At 43.4% G+C, this 22,408-nt stretch overlaps 1 protein-coding gene across 1 annotated transcript in view; it reads left to right on the top strand.

The window, feature by feature from the left end:
* The window catches only part of LOC311134262 (plexin-A1-like), a 312,099-nt gene that overhangs the window by 102,168 nt on the left and 187,523 nt on the right, over positions 1-22,408 (top strand). The window contains exon 4 of the mRNA XM_084167885.1: positions 18,037-18,177. Coding sequence (XP_084024011.1) covers positions 18,037-18,177 — 141 coding nt within the window. The remainder of the gene's footprint in view (positions 1-18,036; positions 18,178-22,408) is intronic.

Raw genomic sequence — 22,408 nt, 5'->3', positions numbered from 1 at the left:
GCAGATGCGGAAGTGCGACATAGGCGGATACAGTGGATTGAGATGCATCCAATGCAAAGAATCGCTCATTTAAACTGACATATTTTTTATGGGGATTTAGTTTTTAATGCTAATTAGATTACATCAACCTTAGGTGGTTAAAGACCAAAATTGGCACACATTTATTTTTCATAAATTAAAAAATTTATCCGTTTTACTTGAGGACAACAGTTGACCACGGCGCCATACTGTTTGCAAAATACACTACATGGCCAAAAGTGGCCGAACATCTCATTCCAAAATCATGGGCATTAATATGGAGTTGGTCCCTCTTTTGCTGCTATAACAGCCTCTGCTTTTCTGGGAATGCTTTCCACTAGATGTTGGAACATTGCTGCGGGGACTTGCTTCCGTTGAGCCACGAGCATTAGTGAGGTCGGGCATGGATGTTGGCCCATTAGGCCTGGCTCGCAGTCGGCGTTCCAATTCATCCCAAAAGTGTTCAACGGGGTTGAGGTCAGGGCTCTGTGCTGGCCAGTCACCGATCTCAACAAACCATTTCTGTATGGACCTCACTTTGTGCACGGGGTGCACGAATCCACTCATTTGAAGTGGTGCCACTTACTTTTGTCCATGTAGTGTAGTTGGGAAGAGATTTTCGATGTGTCAATTCCTTGGTACATGTTTTATTAACTGACATGCAAAACAACGCTTGATTGAAAATGTAGATTTTCTCTATTTAAATTATTATACAAAATTCTTGCCACAAACATACTATTAGGTATATAGGTCATACAACCATCTCAACTCTGCAGATTTTGCTACGAAGAGACCGAATCATTAGATCATTTATTCTGGTATTGCCCCTATGTAGCTTGTTTCTGGTCACAGGTTCAGGAATGGCTGAAAAATAACAACATTCACTTAAAATGTACCTTACAAATAGCAGTGTTGGGAGATTTGGAAAGCCATAGTCAATCAATCAACAATATAATAATACTTTTAGTAAAAATATTTATCTTTAAATTAGTGTGTATATACTATGCGATTAGACAGGTTCATCATTAATGTGACGCCTCACAGCACAGTTGAAAGATATATGGCACATGGAAATCATAAGAGGGTGCTTTACGGAGGTAGATAGGTGGGATGGACTGAGAGTAGCTAAGGGGTGGGTTTAAAAGCTCATGTTCCATAATAGTTATGACTGTAAACACTATGTATAATGTATAAGTACTATCTATCTAGATGTAATGTATTTCAAAATATCTTTATTCTACTTACACTGCTCAAAAAAATAAAGGGAACACTTAAACAACACAATGTAACTCCAAGTCAATCACACTTCTGTGAAATCAAACTGTCCACTTAGGAAGCAACACTGATTGACAAAACATTTCACATGCTGTTGTGCAAATGGAATAGACAACAGGTGGAAATTATAGGCAATTAGCAAGACACCCCCAATAAAGGACTGGTTTTGCAGGTGGTGACCACAGACCACTTCTCAGTTCCTATGCTACCTGGCTGATGTTTTGGTCACTTTTGAATGCTGGCGGTGCTTTCACTCTAGTGGTAGCATGAGACGGAGTCTACAACCCACACTAGTGGCTCAGGTAGTACAGCTCATCCAGGATGGCACATCAATGCGAGCTGTGGCAAGAAGGTTTTCTGTGTCTGTCAGCGTAGTGTCCAGAGCATGGAGGCGCTACCAGGAGACAGGCCAGTACATCAGGAGACGTGGAGGAGGCCGTAGGAGGGCAACAACCCAGCAGCAGGACTGCTACCTCCACCTTTGTGCAAGGAGGAGCAGGAGGAGCACTGCCAGAGCCCTGCAAAATGACCTCCAGCAAGCCACAAATGTGCATGTGTCTGCTCAAACGGTCAGAAACAGACTCCATGAAGGGGGTGGTATGAGGGCCCGACGTCCACAGGTGGGGGTTTTGCTTACAGCCCAACACCGTGCAGGACGTTTGGCATTTGCCAGAGAATACCAAGATTGGCAAATTCGCCACTGGCGCCCTGTGCTCCTCACAGATGAAGCAGGTTCACACTGAGCACATGTGACAGACGTGACAGAGTCTGGAGACGCCGTGGAGAACGTTCTGCTGCCTGCAACATCCTCCAGCATGACCGGTTTGGCGATGGGTCAGTCATGGTGTGGGGTGACATTTCTTTGGGGGGCTGCACAGCCCTCCATGTGCTCACCAGAGGTAGCCTGACTGCCATTAGGTACCGAGATGAGATCCTCAGACCCCTTGTGAGACCATATGCTGGTGCGGTTGGCCCTGGGTTCCTCCTAATGCAAGACAATGCTAGACCCCTCAAGTGGCTGGAGTGTGTCAGCAGTTCCTGCAAGAGGAACCATTGATGCTATGGACTGGCCCGCCCGTTCCCCAGACCTGGATCCAATTGAGCACATCTGGGACATCATGTCTCGCTCGATCCACCAACGCCACATTGCACCACAGACTGTCCAGGAGTTGGCGGATGCTTTAGTCCAGGTCTAGGAGGAGATCCCTCAGGAGACCATCCGCCACCTCATCAGGAGCATGCCCAGGCGTTGTAGGGAGGTCATACAGGCACATGGAGGCCACACACACTACTGAGCCTCATTTTGACTTGTTTTAAGGACATTACATCAAAGTTGGATCAGCTTGTAGTGTGGTTTTCCACTTTAATTTTGAGGGTGACTCCAAATCCAGACCTCCATGGGTTGATAAATTTGATTTCCATTGATAATTTTTGTGTGATTTTGTTGTCAGCACATTCAACTATGTAAAGAAAAAAATTATTTAATAAGATTATTTCATTCATTCAGATCTAGGATGTGTTATTTTAGTGTTCCCTTTATTTTTTTGAGCAGTGTATATAAACTACTTTATTCTTGCACTGTAACTAGTGTAAAAAAAAAAAAAAAAAGTGCCATGTGTGTAAAATGTACATGTCACAACAAAAGAAAAAGCAACAATAAGCAAAGTTGTTATTTTTGTCCTCCGAAGAGGGGTGGTGGTGGATGGTCCAAGAAAAATATCTTATAATATAAAAAAAAAATATATATATATATACAGTTGAAGTCGGAAGTTTACATACATCTTAGCCAAATACATTTAAACTCAGTTTTTCACAATTCCTGACATTTAATCCTAGTAGAAATTCCATGTTTTAGGTCAGTTAGGATCACCACTTTATTTTAAGAATTTGAAATGTCAGAATAATAGTAGAGAGAATTGATTTCTTTCAGCTTTTATTTCTTTCATCACATTCCTAGTGGGTCAGAAGTTTACATACACTCAATTAGTATTTGGTAGCATTGCCTTAAAATTGTTTAACTTGGGTCAAACGTTTCAGGTAGCCTTCCACAAGCTTCCCACAATAAGTTGGGAGAGTTTTGGCCCATTCCTCCTGACAGAGCTGGTGTAACTGAGTCAGGTTTGTAGGCCTCCTCGCTCGCACACGCTTTTTCAGGTCTGCCCACACATTTTCTATAGGATTGAGGTCAGGGCTTTGTGATGGCCACTCCAATACCTTGACTTTGTTGTTCTTAAGCTATTTTGCCACAATTTTGGAAGTATGCTTGGGGTCATTGTCCATTTGGAAGACCCATTTGCGACCAAGCTTCCTGACTGATGTCTTGAGATGTTGCTTCAATATATCCACATAATTTTCCTTCCTCAATCTATTTTGTGAATTGCACCAGTCCCTCCTGCAGGAAAGCACCCCCACAGCATGATGCTGCCACCCCTGTGCTTCAAGGTTGGGATGATGTTCTTCCGCTTGCAAGCATCCACCTTTTTCCTCCAAACATAACGATGGTCATTATGGCCAAACAGTTCTATTTTTGTTTCATCAGACCAGAGGACATTTCTCCAAAAAGTACAATCTTTGTCCCCATGTGCAGTTGCAATCCGTAGTCTGGCTTTTTTTATGGCATTTTTGGAGCAGTGGCTTCTTCCTTGCTGAGTTATGTCCTTGTTATGTCGATATAGGACTCATTTTACTGTGGACGTAGACACTTTTGTACCTGTTTCCTCCAGCATCTTCACAGGGTCCTTTGCTGCTGTTCTGGGATTGATTTGCACTTTTCGCACCAAAGTATGTTCATCTCTAGGAGACAGAACGCGTCTCCTTCCTGAGCGGTATGACGGCTGCGTGGTTCCATGGTGTTTATACTTGCGTACTATTGTTTCTACAGATGAACGTGGTATCTTCAGGCATTTGAAAGTTGCTCCCAAGGATGAACCAGACTTGAGGAGGTCTACAATGTTTTTTTCTGAGGTCTTGGCTGAATTCTTTTGATTTTCCCATGATGTCAAGCAAAGAGGCACTGAGTATGAAGGTAGTTCTCGAAATACATCCACAGGTACACCTCCAATTTATTCAAATTATGTCAATTAGCCTATCAGAAGCTTCTAAACCCATGACACCATTTTCTGGAATTTTCCAAGCTGTTTAAAGGCACAGTCAACTTTGTGTATGTATACTTCTGACCCACTAGAATTGTGATACAGTGAATTATAAGCGAAATAATCTGTCTGTAAACAATTGTTGGAAAAAATAATTGTTTTGGGGGGGGGGGGGGGTTAAGAAATTATTCAAAATATTATAATTTACTTTTGTGTGTGTGTGTGTGTGTTTTGGAGAAAGTATGGATACACACACACACACACACACACACACACACACACACACACACACACACACACACACACACACACACACACACCAAAGTATTAATTAGTTATATTAATGAGGACATAGCAATGACAAGCGTGTGTGTCAGTCTACATTACTACGTCGTCATTAATATAACTAATGCATATGTTGCTGTGTCTCTGTCTTTTTCCCTCATGGGTGCTTTTGCTGTGGTTTAACTTGGTGTTGACTGCTTGATGATATTCCTATGGGCTCAAGATTTGAACAACAATGTCAAACTTAGCCATCCATTTTATCACTCTCCACCTCTTAGCATAAGAAATCATATTAAGCTTTCTGGACTGAGAAAACATATGCAGTAAAATTGACCTTTAGGGTCAAGTGGGCTCAAATTCCTTATTTTGAATTCTTCATCTCTTTCTCAATCGCTGTCTTCCGTTCTCCCTGTTTTTCTCTCACGCTAGCACACGTTCTCTCTCTCACACACACACACACACACACACACACACACAGTAAATTCCATGAAGGGCTGGATTAGGGCGATCATGTCAGGAATGTGTCTCCTCCATTGTTTTCTGTGATCCAATCCCGGGGTAAATGCCAACCCAGTCAGAATCATCCGGGAAACCATACGCCTCCTTCACCCCCTTGGCCTTTCTCTCCTTCTGTTGCTGTAACCACACCTTGAGCTAGGAGGTATGTAGAGAGTGAGAGCAAGAGCAAGATAGAGGTAAAAATAAACACACACAGCACAAACTTATAGCGCACCGTATAATACTACTTTATTGACCTCTCTTTCCGTTTTGGCTTCTCTCGTTGTTTTTCCCCTCCTCTCCATCTCTCTCTCGCTCTCTCTCTCTCTCTCTCGCTCTCTCTCTCTCTCTCTCTCTCTCTCTCTCTCTCTCTCTCTCTCTCTCTCTCTCTCTCTCTCTCTCTCTCTCTCTCTCTCTCTCTCTCTCTCTCTCTCTCTCTCTCTCTCTCTCTCTCTCCATCTCTCTCATCGCTCTCTCTCACTCTCATTTCTCTCTCGCTCTCTCATCGCTCTCTCTCTCGCTCTCATCTCTCACCCTCTCTCTCTCGCTCTCTCCATCTCTCTCTCTCTCTCTCTCTCTCTCTCTCTCTCGCTGTCTCGCTCTCCATCTCTCTCGCTCTGTTTTCTTTGGCTGTGATTTTCACACTTGTCGGGATTATTCCCCCCGTGTTTTTGGAAGACTGGGGGAGGGAAACATTTATTGGGGAGTCGATGGAGTGGGAAAGAGGAAAAGAAAGAGGGAGATGGAGAAAGAATAATTGAGAATGGGAGTGAAAGAGGAGAGTGACGGTGAAGGAGAGCGAAACAAAGGAGAGGGAGAGAAGGGAAAAAAGAGGCGTGGAGGAGAGAAACGATTGAGCAGGGAGAGAGTTGGAAAAAAGTGGCCAGAGTTGGTTTGGCATGGTGCATGCTGAGGTGTGGTTTTGCCCTGGCTTGGCCCACTTGGGTTGATCAAAACAAGAGTGCTGTACTGAACACGCAACACATGCAGTGGTAAACAATGTTGCATTCTTCTCCCGTTCCTTTTTCGTCCTGTTCCTCTTCTCTTCTTTTCCACTCCATCCACCTGTTTTTCCTGTGCATCCATCAGCATTCCTGGGAAAAGTGTGGATGCCATTCTGTAGCAGCATAACGTACTTCTGCTTCTCTTAGAGCTATTAGACACAACAGTGGCCATGTAATCACCACACACACCACTCCCTAAAGAAGACACAGAGAGCAGACCCCATTGAGATGCATTAATTATATTGCAGCCCCTCAGGTAATACTGATCTAGAAACACTTGTTTATGAATGTGTCATTACTGATCTAGGTAGTATCCATTCCACTCTATGATAATGTATTTCTATGCATTACCTATGGAATGTGTGTGAGCTAGATTTGAAGTGGATTATCATGTCTTGTTTTTTTTTTCTTATGTGCATGCATCCAATAACACACTTAGCGAGCGGTGCCAGTGTGTCGTCCTATGCCTGTGTTCTATCTAACGGTGCCAATGTAAATAGTGGTGTCTAATATGTTGCCCCTCGATGCCTCTGCGGCTCTGCCCAATCTACATTATTATGGTTTCACTTTCCTGACTCTGGTAAGGCCACATAGCCTAGCTGGCATTTAGCCTAGCATCCAGACCAGCTAGCATCACCCCACTGGTTTTCTATGGTAGCCCAGCCAGCCTAGCTGCTAGCGTAGCCCTCACTGGTTTTCTATGGTTGCCCAGCCAGCCTAGCTGCTAGCGTAGCCCCCACTGGTTCTCTATGGTAGCCCAGCTAGCCTAGCAGCTAGCATAACATCTACTAATTATCTATGGGACCCCAGCCAGCTGTTAGCATAGCACCCACTTGTTTCTAAGGCAGCCCAGTTAGCATAGCTGCTAGCATAGCACCCACTGGTGTTCCATGGTAAGTGTGCATACAGTACGCGTGCCTGACTCTTTTTCAGTAATATAGAACATGCACCAATTTGGAGACTATATTCTGTCTGTGTGCTGGAATTCCTTTTGGCTGTGCTCTGAAATTATGCATTGTAAAACACGTCTTTAAAATCCCATCTCTCTCTCTTTCCCTCTCTTTCCCGCTCGCTCGCTCTCTCTTTCTCTCTTTACCCATCTCTCGCTCTCTGTTTCCCTATCTCTCTCTCCTGTGTGTGTGTGTGTGTGTGTGTGTGTGTGTGCAGCATGCATGTCGACGATTGAGTTAGTGTGACTTAGCTATCATTGGAAGATGAAATGCGCTGCGTCGAATGACTCACTACACATACTTATCGGCGGCGGCGGGGGCATTTAATTTCAGAGTGAGCAAGGTAGGTATGCAAAGGAAGGGGGGAGGAGAGATGGAGAGGGAGATGAAGAGCTGTTTACGGGGAACATGTGGAGAAAAAGCCGTAATGCTGAAGGATAGTCTTAATTTGCTGCCAAAACGGTTAGTGCTGCCACTTCGGCGGTGGAGAGGGCCTTGTGTGTGTGTGTGTGTGTGTGTGTGTGTGTGTGTGCTTGGCCCTGTGCTTGTCTTGAGGCACACACACACACACACACACACACACACACACACACACACACACACACACACACACACACACACACACACACACACATACACAAACAATAGCTGGCAAAGCCTGAGAGATGTGAAAATGAATACATCCAACTGTTGTCTAATGAGTGTGTGTGTGTGGCCTTTAAGGGCCCTAGCCGTGTTACTGTGGCTCCTTTAAGAGTCTGGCCCTAGCCGTGTTACTGTGGCTCCTTTAAGAGTCTGGCCCTAGCCGTGTTACTGTGGCTCCTTTAAGAGTCTGGCCCTAGCCGTGTTACTGTGGCTCCTTTAAGAGTCTGGCCCTAGCCGTGTTACTGTGGCTCCTTTAAGAGTCTGGCCCTAGCCGTGTTACTGTGGCTCCTTTAAGAGTCTGGCCCTAGCCGTGTTACTGTGGCTCCTTTAAGAGTCTGGCCCTAGCCGTGTTACTGTGGCTCCTTTAAGAGTCTGGCCCTAGCCGTGTTACTGTGGCTCCTTTAAGAGTCTGGCCATGTTACTGTGGATCTGGGATTACTACTGTACAGCTAGTGACCTTTTAACCCACACCGGATGTGAAAGGCCACGGACATATACAGTACCAGTCAAAAGTTTGGACACACCTACTCATTGAAGGGTTTCTTTTAATTTTTACTATTTTCTACATTGTAGGATAATACTGAAGACATCTAAACTATGAAATAACACATATTTAATCATGTAGTAACCCAAAAAGTGTTAAACAAATCAAAATATATTTAATATTTGAGATTCTTCAAAGTAGCCACCGTTTGCCTTGATGACAGCTTTGCACACTTTTGGTATTCTCTCAACCAACTTCACCTGGAATGCTTTTCCAACATTCTTGAAGGAATTCCCACATATGCTGAGCACTTGTTGGCTTCTTTTCCTACACTCTGCGGTCCAACTCATCCCAAACCATCTCAATTGGGTTGACCAAACTATCTCAATTGGGTTGATGTCGGGTGATTGTGGAGGCCAGGTCATCTGATGCAACACTCCATCACTTTCCTTCTTGGTCAAATAGCCCTTACACAGCCTGGAGGTGTGTTGGGTCATTGTCCTGTTTAAAAACAAATGATAGTCCCACTAAGCCCAAACCAGATGGGATGGCATATCACTGCAGAATGCTGTGGTAGCCATGCTGGTTAAATGTGCCTTGAATTCTAAATAAATCACAGACAGTGTCACAAGCAAAGCACCCCCACCATCACACCACCTCCTCCATGCTTCACGGTTGGAACCACACATGCAGAGATCATCCGTTCACCTACTCTGCGTCTCACAAAGACACAGAGGTTGGAACCAAAAATCTCAAAAGTGGACTCGTCAGACCAAAGGACATATTTCCACCAGTCGAATGTGCCATTGAATGTGTCATTGCGCGTGTTTCTTGGCCCAAGCAAGTCTCTTATTCTTATTGGTATCCTTTACTAGTGGTTTCTTTGCAGCAATTCAACCATGAAGGCATGATTCACACAGTCTCCTCTGAACAGTTGATGTTGAGATGTGTCTGTTACTTGAAGTCTGTGAAACATTTATTTAGGCTGCAATCTGTGGTGCAGTTAACTCTAATGAACTTATCCTCTGCAGCAGAGGTAACTATGGGTCTTCCTTTCCTGTGGCGGTCATCATGAGAGCCAGTTTCATCGTAGCGCTTGATGGTTTTTGCGACTGCACTTGAAGAAACTTTTAAAGTTCTTGAAATGTTCCGTATTGACTTACCTTCATGTCTTAAAGTAATGATGGACTGTCGTTTCTCTTTGCTTATTTGAGCTGTTCTTGCCATAATATGGACTTGGTCTTTTACCAAATAGGGCTATCTTCTGTATACAACAACTGATTGGCTGAAACGCATTAAGAAGGAAAGAAATTCCACAAATTAACTTTTAACAAGGCACACCTGTTTATTGAAATGTATTCCAGGTGACTACCTCATGAAGCTGGTTGACATCATGCCAAGAGTGTGCAAAGCTGTCATCAAGCCAAAGGGTGGCTACTTTGAAGAATCTCAAATATAAAATATATTTTAATTTGTTTAACACTTTTTTTGGTTACTACATGATTCCATATGTATTATTTCATAGTGATGATGTCTTCACTATTATTCTACAATGTAGAAAATAGTAAAAATAAACAAAAACCCTGTGTGCAATCACCCTCTCCACATGGTGTTGGGTAAGAGGGGATCCTTTTGATGTACATTGACCCCTCTATAAACCCTATACTCTAAAGCTGTCGCTCGCTCGCTCTCTCTCTCTGTCCTCTCTCTCTCTCATCTCTCTCCATGGCTCAACAACAGCATCAATCAGCTCAGTACATATAGACAGACAAACAGCATCATATAGACAGACGCCTAGTGTAAACTATACCCAGCTGTGACTCACTATAACCAGCTGTGACTCACTATAACCAGCTGTGACTCACTATACCCAGCTGTGACTCACTATACCCAGCTGTGACACATCAAGCAGCTATGGACTGAGTCATGTGCAGCCAAAGCACAAATGGAACATGCACAGTTATTCTCACACTTGCTTTTCTCCCTCCCATGTTCATATCCACAAGTCGGTTCCCTTCAGTTGAAAAGGCGTTATTGATATGATAAGATGTTGCATTGCATTTCCTTGTCTCCCTTCGAGGGCTCACGCCAGCCATCAGTCACCCTCTCTCCTCTTGTTCAGGGGACTGGAATTACCACCACTCTCCCATTCACTCCTTTCTTCCTCTCCTCTTTCGGTCTCCATTGTTCCTCTCAGAGCGGGTCGTGCCACTTCTCCACTTCATCTCCCACCCTTTGTAATATCGAAGGGTGGAATGTGCCTGAGCTGCCATAATGCATGAAAAGACCCAGTTATGTCAAGACTGTGCTCCAGTCAGGGGAGCAGGAGAGGGGATTGCAGGGGTTAGGAGAAATGTGTGTGCACAAGTTTGTTAGGTGTGTGTGTGTGTGTGGTTTCTCTGTGTGAACGTGTTTCTGCAAGTTTGTGTGTGGTTCCTGAGCTAGCTACCTTCCCCACCTCCTTTTGTAAAATCAAAGAAGTTTGGGACGCCATGCAGCTCCCTAAACTAACACCTACAGAGAACCAGACTGTCAGCAGCCCCATAGCAAGGTCTGAGGACACACACACTCACAAACACACACACACACACACACACACACACACTCACACACATAGACATACAGTCTACCAGTTGTCTCAGTAGTGTGCACTATATAGGGTACCATTTGGGACAGAACCTGAAATGTTGCCTCTAGTCTAGGACTCATCCATTGAACATTCACCCAGAGAAGTCCTTATGTAGTGCACTACTTTTGACCAGGGCCCATAGTGTACTATTTAGTGAATAGGGTGCCATTTGGGACATATCTCAGTCACATTCATAGGGTAAAAAAGGCATGTCAAATGCAGAAATTATACCTGCTGTCCATTTCATACTCTTAAATAATTTGGTTTTAAATATTGAATGTCCAAGCGCTCACTTAATGATAAACTGTCAATTTTTCTATGTTTTTGGAAGCTTGAATCAGATGAAGAAAAGTAGACGAGAAGAGGGAACCACTTTAGACTATTGAGATGCACCCCTACAGTGAGGGAAAAAAAGTATTTGATCCCCTGCTGATTTTGTAGGTTTGCCCACTGACAATGACATGCTCAGTCTATAGTTTTAATGGTAGGTTTATTTGAACAGTGAGAAATGAATAACAAAAAAACAAAAATCCAGAAAAACACATAAAAATTGTTATGAATTTATTTGCATTTTAATGAGGGAAATAAGTATTTGACCCCTCTGCAAAACATGACTTAGTACTTGGTGGCAAAACCCTTGTTGGCAATCACAGAGGTCAGACTTTTCTTGTAGTTGGCCACCAGCTTTGCACACATCTCAGGAGGGATTTTGTCCCACTCCTCTTTGCATATCTTCTCCAAGTCATTAAGGTTTCGAGGCTGACATTTGGCAACTCGAACCTTCAGCTCCCTCCACAGATTTTCTATGGGATTATGGTCTGGAGACTGGCTAGGCCACTCCAGGACCTTAATGTGCTTCTTCTTGAGCCACTCCTTTGTTGATTTGGCCGTGTGTTTTGGGTCATTGTCCTGCTGGAATACCCATCCACGACCCATTTTCAATGCCCTGGCTGAGGGAAGGAGGTTCTCACCCAAGATTTGATGGTACATGGCCCCGTCCATCGTCCCTTTGATGCGGTGAAGTTGTCCTGTTCCCTTAGCAGAAAAACACCCCCAAAGCATAATGTTTCCACCTCCATGTTTGACGGTGGGGATGGTGTTCTTGGGGTCATAGGCAGCATTCCTCCTCCTCCAAACACGGCGAGTTGAGTTGATGCCAAAGAGCTTGATTTTGGTCTCATCTGACCACAACACTTTCATCCAGTTCTCCTTTCAATCATTCCGATGTTCTTTGGCAAACTTCAGATGGGCCTGTATATGTGCTTTCTTGAGCAAGGGGACCTTGCGGACACTGCAGGATTTCAGTCCTTCACGGCGTAGTGTGTTACCAATTGTTTTCTTGGTGACTATGGTCCCAGCTGCCTTGAGATCATTGACAAGATCCTCCCATGTTGTTCTGGGCTGATTCCTCACCATTCTCATGATCATTGCAACTCCACGAGGTGAGATCTTGCATTGAGCCCCAGGCCGAGGGAGATTGACAGTTATTTTGTGTTTCTTCCATTTGCGAATAATCGCACCAACTGTTGTCACCTTCTCACCAAGCTGCTTGGCGATGGTCTTGTAGCCCATTCCAGCCTTGTGTAGTTCTACAATCTTGTCCCTGACATCCTTAGAGAGCTCTTTGGTCTTGGCCATGGTGGAGCGTTTGTAATATGATTGATTGCTTCTTTGGACAGGTGTCTTTTATACAGGTAACAAGCTGAGATTAGGAGCACTCCCTTTAAGAGTATGCTCCTAATCTCAGCTCGTTAACTGTATAAAAGACACCTGGGAGCCAGAAATCTTTCTGTTTGAGAGGGGGTCAAATACTTATTTCCCTCATTAAAATGGAAAATATTTTGACATGCATTTTTCTGGATTTTGTTGCACAATATGCATCTCATGTTACAGGGGTGAGTTGATATTGAAGCATTCACTGTGGCAGCTTTCATTCGATACTGACAGCAAGTGCCTTATCACTCCCTCAGTGTTTATCTAGTCCTACCGGGTGTGTTTGAAAGGAGTTCACAATGAGGGTGAACATGGGAGTCGTGTATTTGGGATTAATCGACAGACAGCTCAGTGTCATATACACTATGTCTAGACAGGGAGCCTCTGCCTCTCACTATCCTTCTCTTCCTTTCTCTACAATTATCAAGTTATTTTCAATTGGAACCATTGAGCTTTTGCTCCCCCCTACATATTCTCTGAAACCAACAGACACTTGAAGTCAGAAAGACACAATTGAAAAACCGTAGCGATAATTATTGACCGTCTCCTGGTTGCATGCATCTCCCTGCCCTGGTAGAAACCTGTAACCTGTTAAACGCGTCTCTCTCCTCACCACCACCTAGATTATTAGATTCCCTCTGTGTCTGCTCAGGAGAATAGCTTGGTTTGATTCAATTAGGCAAATGTTGCTTATGTGTTTCAAACTCCCCCTTTTCCTCCCTCCCTCCTTTACTCTCTCGCTCCCCCCCTTTCCCTCCTGTTATCTTGCTCTCTATCTCTCTCTCCCTCCTTAGCTCCATCGCTCGTTTGCTGTTGTTGAATGGGTGAAAAAAATACCCCAGTCCAAATTTAAAACAACTGATACCAGATAGGAAGTGTGTACCAATTTTTTTTTAAATAATGTGTTATCTGAAACTATTTTCAATATAGATTTATTAACAGCGTTATTTAGCAGATTAGGTTGATTTTGTGGTCTTAAACCAGTGATCTTGCCAACAATCTTCATCAGGAATATGAGCAAATAGAGTTATTGACAATGAAGGTAGGAATTTGGTTCCCTTGTCTAATTTAATTGCTACTTTTACTGTCAATATAGTATTACAAATATTTGCCCAGAATGCATTTCGGCAAAAAATGATATGCGATGAGGAAGGACTGTTGACATACAGTGCATTCGGAAAGTATTCGGCCCCCTTGACTTTTTCCACATTTTGTTACGCCTTTTCCTCAAATGGATAAAAAAAATTAAAATGATCCTCATCAATCTACACACAATACCCCATAATGACAGTGAAAACAGGTTTTTAGAAATGTTTGCAAATGTATAAAATGAAAAAACAGATACCTTATTTACATAAGTATTCAGACCCTTTGCTATGAGACTCGAAATTGGGCTCAGGTGCTTCCTGTTTCAATTAATCATCCTTGAGATGTTTCTACAACTTGATTGGAGCCCACCTGTGGTAAATTCAATTGATTGTACATGATTTGGAAACACACACACACCTGTCTATATAAGGTCCCACAGTTGACAGTGCATGTCAGAGCAAAAACCAAGCCATGAGGTCGAAGGAATTGTCCGTAGAGCTCAAAGACAGGATTGTGTTGAGGCACAGATCTGAGGAAGGGTACCAAAACATTTCTACAGCATTAAAGGTCCCCAAGAACACAGTGTCCTCCATCATTCTTAAATGGAAGCGGTTTGGAACCACCAAGACTCTTCCTAGAGCTGGCCGCCCAGCCAAACTTAGCAATCGCAGGAGAAGGGCCTTGGTCAGGGAGGTGACCAAGAACCCGATTGTCACTCTGACAGAGTTCCAGAGTTTCTCTGTGGAGATGGGAGAACCTTCTAGAGGGACAACCATCTCTGCAGCACTCCACCAATTATGCCTTTATTGTAGAGTGGCCAGACGGAAGCCACTCCTCAGTAAAAGGCACATGGCAGCCCGCTTGGAGTTTGCCAAAAGGCACCTAAAGGACTCTGACAATGAGAAACAATATTCTCTGGTCTGATAAAACCAAGATTGAACTCTTTGGCCTGATGCCAAGCATCACGTCTGGAGGAAGTCTGGCACCATCCCTACGGTGAAGCATCATGCTGTGTGGATGTTTTTCAGCGGCAGGGACTGGAAAACTTGTCATGATCAAGGGAAAGATGAACGGAGCAAAGTAGAGAGATCCTTAATGAAAACCTGCTCCAGAGCGCTCAGGACCTCAGACTGGGGGCGAAGGTTCACCTTCCAACAGGAAAATGACCCTAAGCACACAGCCAAAACAACGCAGGAGTGGCTTCGGGACAAGTTTCTCAATGTCCTTGAGTGGCCCAGCCAGAGCCCGGACTTGAACCCGATCGAACATCTCTGGAGAGACCTGAAAATAGCCGTGCAGCGACGCTCCCCATCCAATCTTATAGAGCTTGAGAGGATCTGCAGAGAAGAATGGGAGAAATTCCCCAAATACAACTTTGTGAAGGTTGTAGCGTCATACCCAAGAAGGCTGTAATTGCTGCCAAAGGCGCTTCAACAAAGTACTATGTAAAGGGTCTGAATACTTATGTTAATGTAATATTTCCATTTTTTATTATTGCTTTTTCATTGTGGGCAATGAAGATTGATGTGAAGATTGATGTGATAGATTGATGTGAAGAAAAATAAAACATAATCCATTTTAGAATAAGGCTGTAACGTAACAAAATGTGGAAAAAGTAAAGGGGTCTGAATACTTTCCAAATGCACTGTATTTAACATTTGTATGTAAAAGTATAAAGTTGGCATACAGTGCCTTGACATAATCCATATTTTGTGTTACAGCCTGAATTCAAAATGGATATATTTTTTTGTTATTTTTTTCACCTGTCTACACACAGTACACCATAATTACAAAGTGAAAACATTGTTTTTAGAAGTTTTTGCAAATGTATTGAAAATGAAATACATAAATATTTAATTTACATAAGTATTCACACACCTGAGTCAATACTTTGTAGAAGCACCTTTGGCAGTGATTACAGCTGAGTCTTTCTGAGTAAGTCTCCAAGAGCTTTCCACACCTGGATTGTGCAATATTTGCCCATTTATTATTTAAAATAAAAATATATATATATATATATTCAAGCTCTTTCAAATTGGTTGTTGATCACTGCTATACAACCATTTTCAGGTCTTGCCATAGGTTTTCAAGTAGATTTAAGTCAAAACTGTAACTCCGTCACTCAGGAATATTCACTGTCTACTTGGTAAGCAACTCCAATGTAGATTTGGCCTTGTGTTTTAGGTTATTGTCCTGCTGAAAGGTGAGTTAATCTCCCAGTGTCTGGTGGAATGCAGACTGAACCAGGTTTTGCTCCAGGATTTAGCCTATGCTTAGCTCCATTCCGTTAATTTTTTATCCTGAAAACTCACCAGTCCTTAACAATGAAAAGCATACCCATATCATGATGCAGCTACCACTATGCTTGAAAATATGTGACTGACCACCTCGATTTGGTCTTATGTTGCAAAATTTGAAATGGTTTTTTACATTGGATAAATGTAGAGACTCAGAGCTACAAAATGGTAGTCCCCTGTAGCTCAGTTGGTAGAGCATGGCGCTTGCAACGCCAGGGTTGTGGGTTCGTTTCCCACGGGGGGCCAGTATGAAAATGTATACACTCACTAACTGTAAGTCGCTCTGGATAAGAGCATCTGCTAAATGACTAAAATTTTAATATCATACACTGCAGTTGAGGAACAAAGGAAAGTAATTCTGCTTAGAAAGTTGATAAACTTGTAACGCCACTTTTGCGAAAATGGCCATGAATGTTTTTGTACAGCTACTGGAGAGCTCTTTGTCTACACCTATTCAGCTTCGTTCACACCCTCTTAAGCCTTATCCCCACCCATCTCTTTAGGGATTGACATGTGAGGCCATGTGCTAAACAGAGTAGTGTAGTAAACAATCAACCATTTCAAGACTAAAAGTGGTGAAAGTAGTAGCCTACACTAAGGACGAACTCCAGGTAAAAATACGCTCTAGTCCTTGGCCTATATCCTAATCTGACTTTGGTGCAGGTCATGTTGTTTTTCACACTATATCAAATCAAATACAAGTTTGTTTTACACAGGCACAGGATACATAAGGTGTAAACGGAACAGTGAAATGGTTACTTGCACGTTTGCATAATAGCAATATCAAAAATAGAAAATGTCCAGATAAAAATATTTTATAATTGTTAGATGATGCTTACCCAGACACACTTGTCTAAATTGAGGGGCCATCTGCAAGAAATGCTATAACCCCCAGCCACATCTAGCTAAGTGGATGGGTCACTAATGTCTAGACATGTACACATGTTCATGAAATACAATAGATGGCCGTAATCAGCCGCAGAAACACTGGGCTAACTTGATGGGTCATGTAATCATCTGCTGAAGTGGAGTCTTTTGTTTAGACATGTAGCTAGCTAGCTAAACAATGAACCATAACCCCAACCCATACTACTAACAAACAAACAGATTGTCATAGCTGGCCTCCATGCATGAAATGTTGTAGTATGAATCTGCAGGTAGCTAATGCTAATCAACTATATTCAATGTTAGCTAGCTAGCTAACATTAGGCTATAACTAGCAAATGCAAATGGGTTTCTGAGATACAAATAATATTACTAGACAGATCATGCACATAACGTTAGGTAGCAAGCACATGTTCGCTAGCTAGCTAACAGTACGCTTTAACTTTCAATGAAAATGACTTTCTGACTAAATTAGAAACATATAATATCTGAAAATGTAGCTAGACTCTTACCCGTATACATGGATGAACGCTTCACGGCAGACTGAAAACCCTTTAACTAAGTTTGTATAGCTTGTTTCCACTTTGACATTATGGGGTATTATGTGTAGGCAGGTGACAGTCCATTTTAAATGCAGGCTGTAACACAACAAAAAGTGCAACAAGTCAAGGGGTGTGAATTCTGAAGGTACTGTATTTATGACGTGTTGGTCTTACCCAGGCCTCCTTTTGCAATGTCAAAATGTATGATACAAATGTCAAATATGTCTCAACAATCCTTCCTTCAAAGGACCATTCTATGGATTACATTTAATTAAATTCCCCAAAATCATGATCTTTCTTTTGGCTTGGTTTGGTGATGAATCACTCCTATCCAGATATAACCTCTGGTATAGTGTAGTTAACAAAAGTGCTACACTTGGGACTTGTTTTAACAAATCACATAGGACCATAGATCTCCTATAGGAGCATAGCTTTTACTTTTGTTCTCACAATAATCCAACCACATTTGTCTTTAATCGAAAGCAACGTATAGCTCAGTGAGTGCATACATGTTATGTGACCCTAGCGGCAATTCAACTTTGGTGTTGGAAGTGCCACACTCTACCCAACTGAGCTACACAGGACCACTGGACAATTATGTAACCTGCATCTTTCTGTGTCTCTGTCTAGATCCTGGTTAACTCAGTGAGTCCCACGCGTCCAGCTCTGCTCTATGAGAACCTGGTTGTGAGTGATGGCTCCAGCCCCATCCTCCAAGACCTGCTCTTCTCTCCTGACCTCCAACACATCTACACACTCTCCGACAAACAGGTAAGACAGATGCACACAGGCATGCACACACATAAATGCATGTACACACAGTAAAGCACATTGGCACATACAGTGAGGGAAAAAAGTATTTGATCCCCTGCTGATGTTGTACATTTGCCCACTGACAAAGAAATGATCAGTCTATCATTTTAATGGTAGGTTTATTTGAACAGTTAGAGACAGAATAACAACAAAAAAATCCAGAAAAACGCATGTCAAAAATGTTATGAATTGATTTGCATTTTAATGAGGGAAATAAGTATTTGACCCCCTCTCAATCAGAAAGATTTCTGGCTCCCAGGTGTCTTTTATACAGGTAACGAGCTGAGATTAGGAGCACACTCTTAAAGGGAGTGCTTCTAATCTCAGTTTGTTACCTGTATAAAAGACACCTGTCCACAGAAGCAATCAATCAATCAGATTCCAAACTCTCCACCATGGCCAAGACTAAAGGGCTCTCCAAGGATGTCAGGGACAAGATTGTAGACCTACACAAGGCTGGAATGGGCTACAAGACCATCGCCAAGCAGCTTGGTGAGAAGGTGACAACAGTTGGTGCGATTATTCGCAAATGGAAGAAACACAAAATAACTGTCAATCTCCCTCGGCCTGGGGCTCCATGCAAGATCTCACCTCGTGCAGTTGCAATGATCATGAGAATGGTTAGGAATCAGCCCAGAACTACACGGGAGGATCTTGTCAATGATCTCAAGGCAGCTGGGACCATAGTCACCAAGAAAACAATTGTTAACACACTACGCCGTGAAACTCTGAAATCCTGCAGCACCCGCAAGGTCCCCCTGTTCAAGAAAGCAGACATACAGGCCCGTCTGAAGTTTTCCAATGAACATCTGAATGATTCAGAGGAGAACTGGGTGAAAGTGTTGTGGTCAGATGAGACCAAAATCGAGATCTTTGGCATCAACTCAACTCGCCGTGTTTGGAGGAGGAGGAATGCTGCCTATGACCCCAAGAACACCATCCCCACCGTCAAACATGGAGGTGGAAACATTATGCTTTGGGGGTGTTTTTCTGCTAAGGGAACAGGACAACTTCACTGCATCAAAGGGACGATGGACGGGGCCATGTACAGTCAAATCTTGGGTGAGAACCTCCTTCCCTCAGCCAGGGCATTGAAAATGGGTCGTGGATGGGTATTCCACCATGACAATGACCCAAAACACACGGCCAAGGCAACAAAGGAGTGGCTCAAGAAGAAGCACATTAAGGTCCTGGAGTGGCCTAGCCAGTCTCCAGACCTTAATCCCATAGAAAATCTGTGGAGGGAGCTGAAGGTTTGAGTTGTCAAACGTCAGGCTCGAAACCTTAATGACTTGGAGAATATCTGCAAAGAGGAGTGGGACAAAATCCCTCCTGAGATGTGTGCAAACCTGGTGGCCAACTACAAGAAACGTCTGACCTCTGTGATTGCCAACAAGGGTTTTGCCACCAAGTACTAAGTAATATTTTGCAGAGGGGTCAAATACTTATTTCCCTCATTAAAATGAAATCAATTTATAACATTTTTGACATGCGTTTTTCTGGATTTTGTTGTTGTTATTCTGTCTCTCACTGTTCAAATAAACCTACCATTAAAAATATAGACTGATCATGTCTTTGTCAGTGGGCAAACGTACAAAATCAGCAGGGGATCAAATACTTTTTTCCCTCACTGTATGCAGAAAAGCACGCTCACATGCACACACTCGCTCCAGCATATCAAACTCGCAGACAAATATGTATTGCACATGAACACACACACACCTCAGACAGCGTGTCTAAGTAAAGACTCTGGCAGGTGTCAGCGGCGGGGGGGGGGGGCGGCTAACAATGCCTCATTAACACACACGCACACTCACCCTTCCCGTCCCCACAAACCACCCACCGTCCCCACAAACCATGGTCACCCATGTCGCACACACACACACGAGGGGAATGGGCAAAGGTCAGGTGTATTCCATGTGGTGACCTGGTCATTTACAGCCCTGCCGCTGGATCGGCTGTCTACAGCTTTGAAGCTACTGGCTGTGGGTCGCCTGTGTCCCCTCAAGTGTTGCAGCTGTATGAAATGTGTAAATGTGTCCATTTGAGAATATAGATCCTATTGGTGCACATTCTTGGTGCACATATAGATCCTATTGGTGCCCCCCCCCCCCCCCCCCCGAAAATGATGTGATCCTCATTAACAGAGACCAGGTGGGTTAAGCAGAGGGGGGCTGAAGGGGGTCGGGGGTACCTCTCTGTGGGATAGAAGTTATTCCCATCGTGCCCTTACCTCCCTCTTTTTAAGTCCATGTCTCAGCTACTCAGCTTGCACCTCTCCTCTTTTCCCTCTCTCTCTCTCTCTCTGACACCCTTTCTTCTAAGCCCAAATTGAGGGCCGCCCTCTGAACAGGCCCACGATTTAACCCTTCTTTTTAACCCCTTTTACATCTTTCTCTACCCTCTCTTTAAAAAAATATATTTATCTCCCTCTCTCTCTTAACCATTCTTATTCAAGCTCACCCTTTTCCTCCATTATCTTTATCTCTCTCTCACCCTCCGTCTCTCTCTCTCTCACCCTCCGTCCTCTTTTCCCTCTACTGCCCTGTGTGAGATAGTTGTGGAATATTCTGGAATTGGATCTTGGGTGGAAGGAGGGGGATGGAAGTAGAGGAGGGGGATGGAAGTAGAGGAGAGGGATGGAAGTAGAGTGCTAGTTTCAGGGTTTAGGTTGAGTCGTTGAGCATGTTAATGCCACCCCACTATGAATCCCTGTTATATACCATATAACCTACCCCCTTAACCACACACCACTCTTTCTGATACACACATACACATCCTTCTTCTCTCTCTCCCTCCCTTTCTTCCTCTCACTCTCGCGCACAAGCTCTCTCCTCTCCCTCGCCGGTTAGACATAAGTGTGTGAGGATGTAGCATGTCAGGCTAGGGCCCCAGCAGTTCCTGTGCTCTCAGCCCGCAGGGTTCCACGAGACAAGCCAAGCACATTAAAGTCTCCCTGGACATATCCACTGGAGTGTGGCCCATGGCGGGTCTACACACACAGACACAGACACACACACACACACAGTCTTGTGCAGCTAACCTTGTGGGGACATACAATTCAGTCCCATTCAAAATACTATTTTCCCTAACCCTAAACTTAACCATAATCCTAATCTTAACCCAAAAACCTAACTTTAACCCTAAACCTAACCCTAGCTCCTAACCCTAAAACTAACTCTATCTCCTAACCCTAAACCTAAATCTAACCCTAACACTAATTATAATCTTAACCCTAAACCCCCTAGACATAGCATTTGACCTTGTGGGGACCAACAAAATGTCTATTTTTTTTTGGTTTACTATTCTTGTCGGGACTTCTGGTCTCCACAAGTGTAGTTAAACACGTGTACACACACACACACACACACACACACACACACACACACACACACACACACACACACACACACACACACACACACACACACACACAGGAACCCTGCTCTGAGTCTCTCTTTAGGGGTGTGGTAAAATGGCCCAGTGATTTATGGGTGTGACTCTCATGATTATTGAGGGGGAAATTTGACAGAAGGTGTGCGTGCGTGTGCGCGTGCACACACATGAACTTATGCATGAACCATGAGGAGACAGTCCTAGTCAAACAGCCATGGACTGAAGGCAGCCAAGACAGTATGACTACATAAATATCAGCTGCTGTCTTCATTGTTTCTTTGAATGAGCTGTCATTTAGAAAATAGTCATATTGTGGGCAAATTAGCCATTTGTCAAGTGGAGAAAGCAGACAATTACTATCAAAGGAAACACATTTAAAAAAAGAGATGGACAGAGAAGCTTTAACATAATGAGATATTTTTATACAATATCTGTCAGAGAATTGTGCCTCAAACATTGTCTTAGATCAGCCAAGACACTGAACTGCAATTCTGCAATGCTCTCTTTCTCTATTTCCATTCATAGAAAATACTTTGAACAAAAGTATCTGCCATTGTCTTATTATCCATGTTCAGTGAACTCACTGGTCTGCAGTTCTTCCTTATCTTCGTTTCATTGTTTAGCAAAGTCACTGGGCTGTAAGACTGGGATTCTTGTTGCCTTACTCACGGTCAAGAGTCTTTGTCGTTGCTCATGCGTATGACCTGCGAACTCATGCACATGCACACACACACGCACACACGCACACACTTACACACGCACACCGTGTATACCCCTGTTTTTGTGAGTACAT

This window comes from Coregonus lavaretus (genome assembly GCF_964263955.1).
Source record: "Coregonus lavaretus genome assembly, chromosome: 8".
Classification (NCBI taxonomy): Eukaryota; Metazoa; Chordata; class Actinopteri; order Salmoniformes; family Salmonidae; genus Coregonus; species Coregonus lavaretus.
This window is presented reverse-complemented; position numbering and strand designations above follow the sequence as displayed.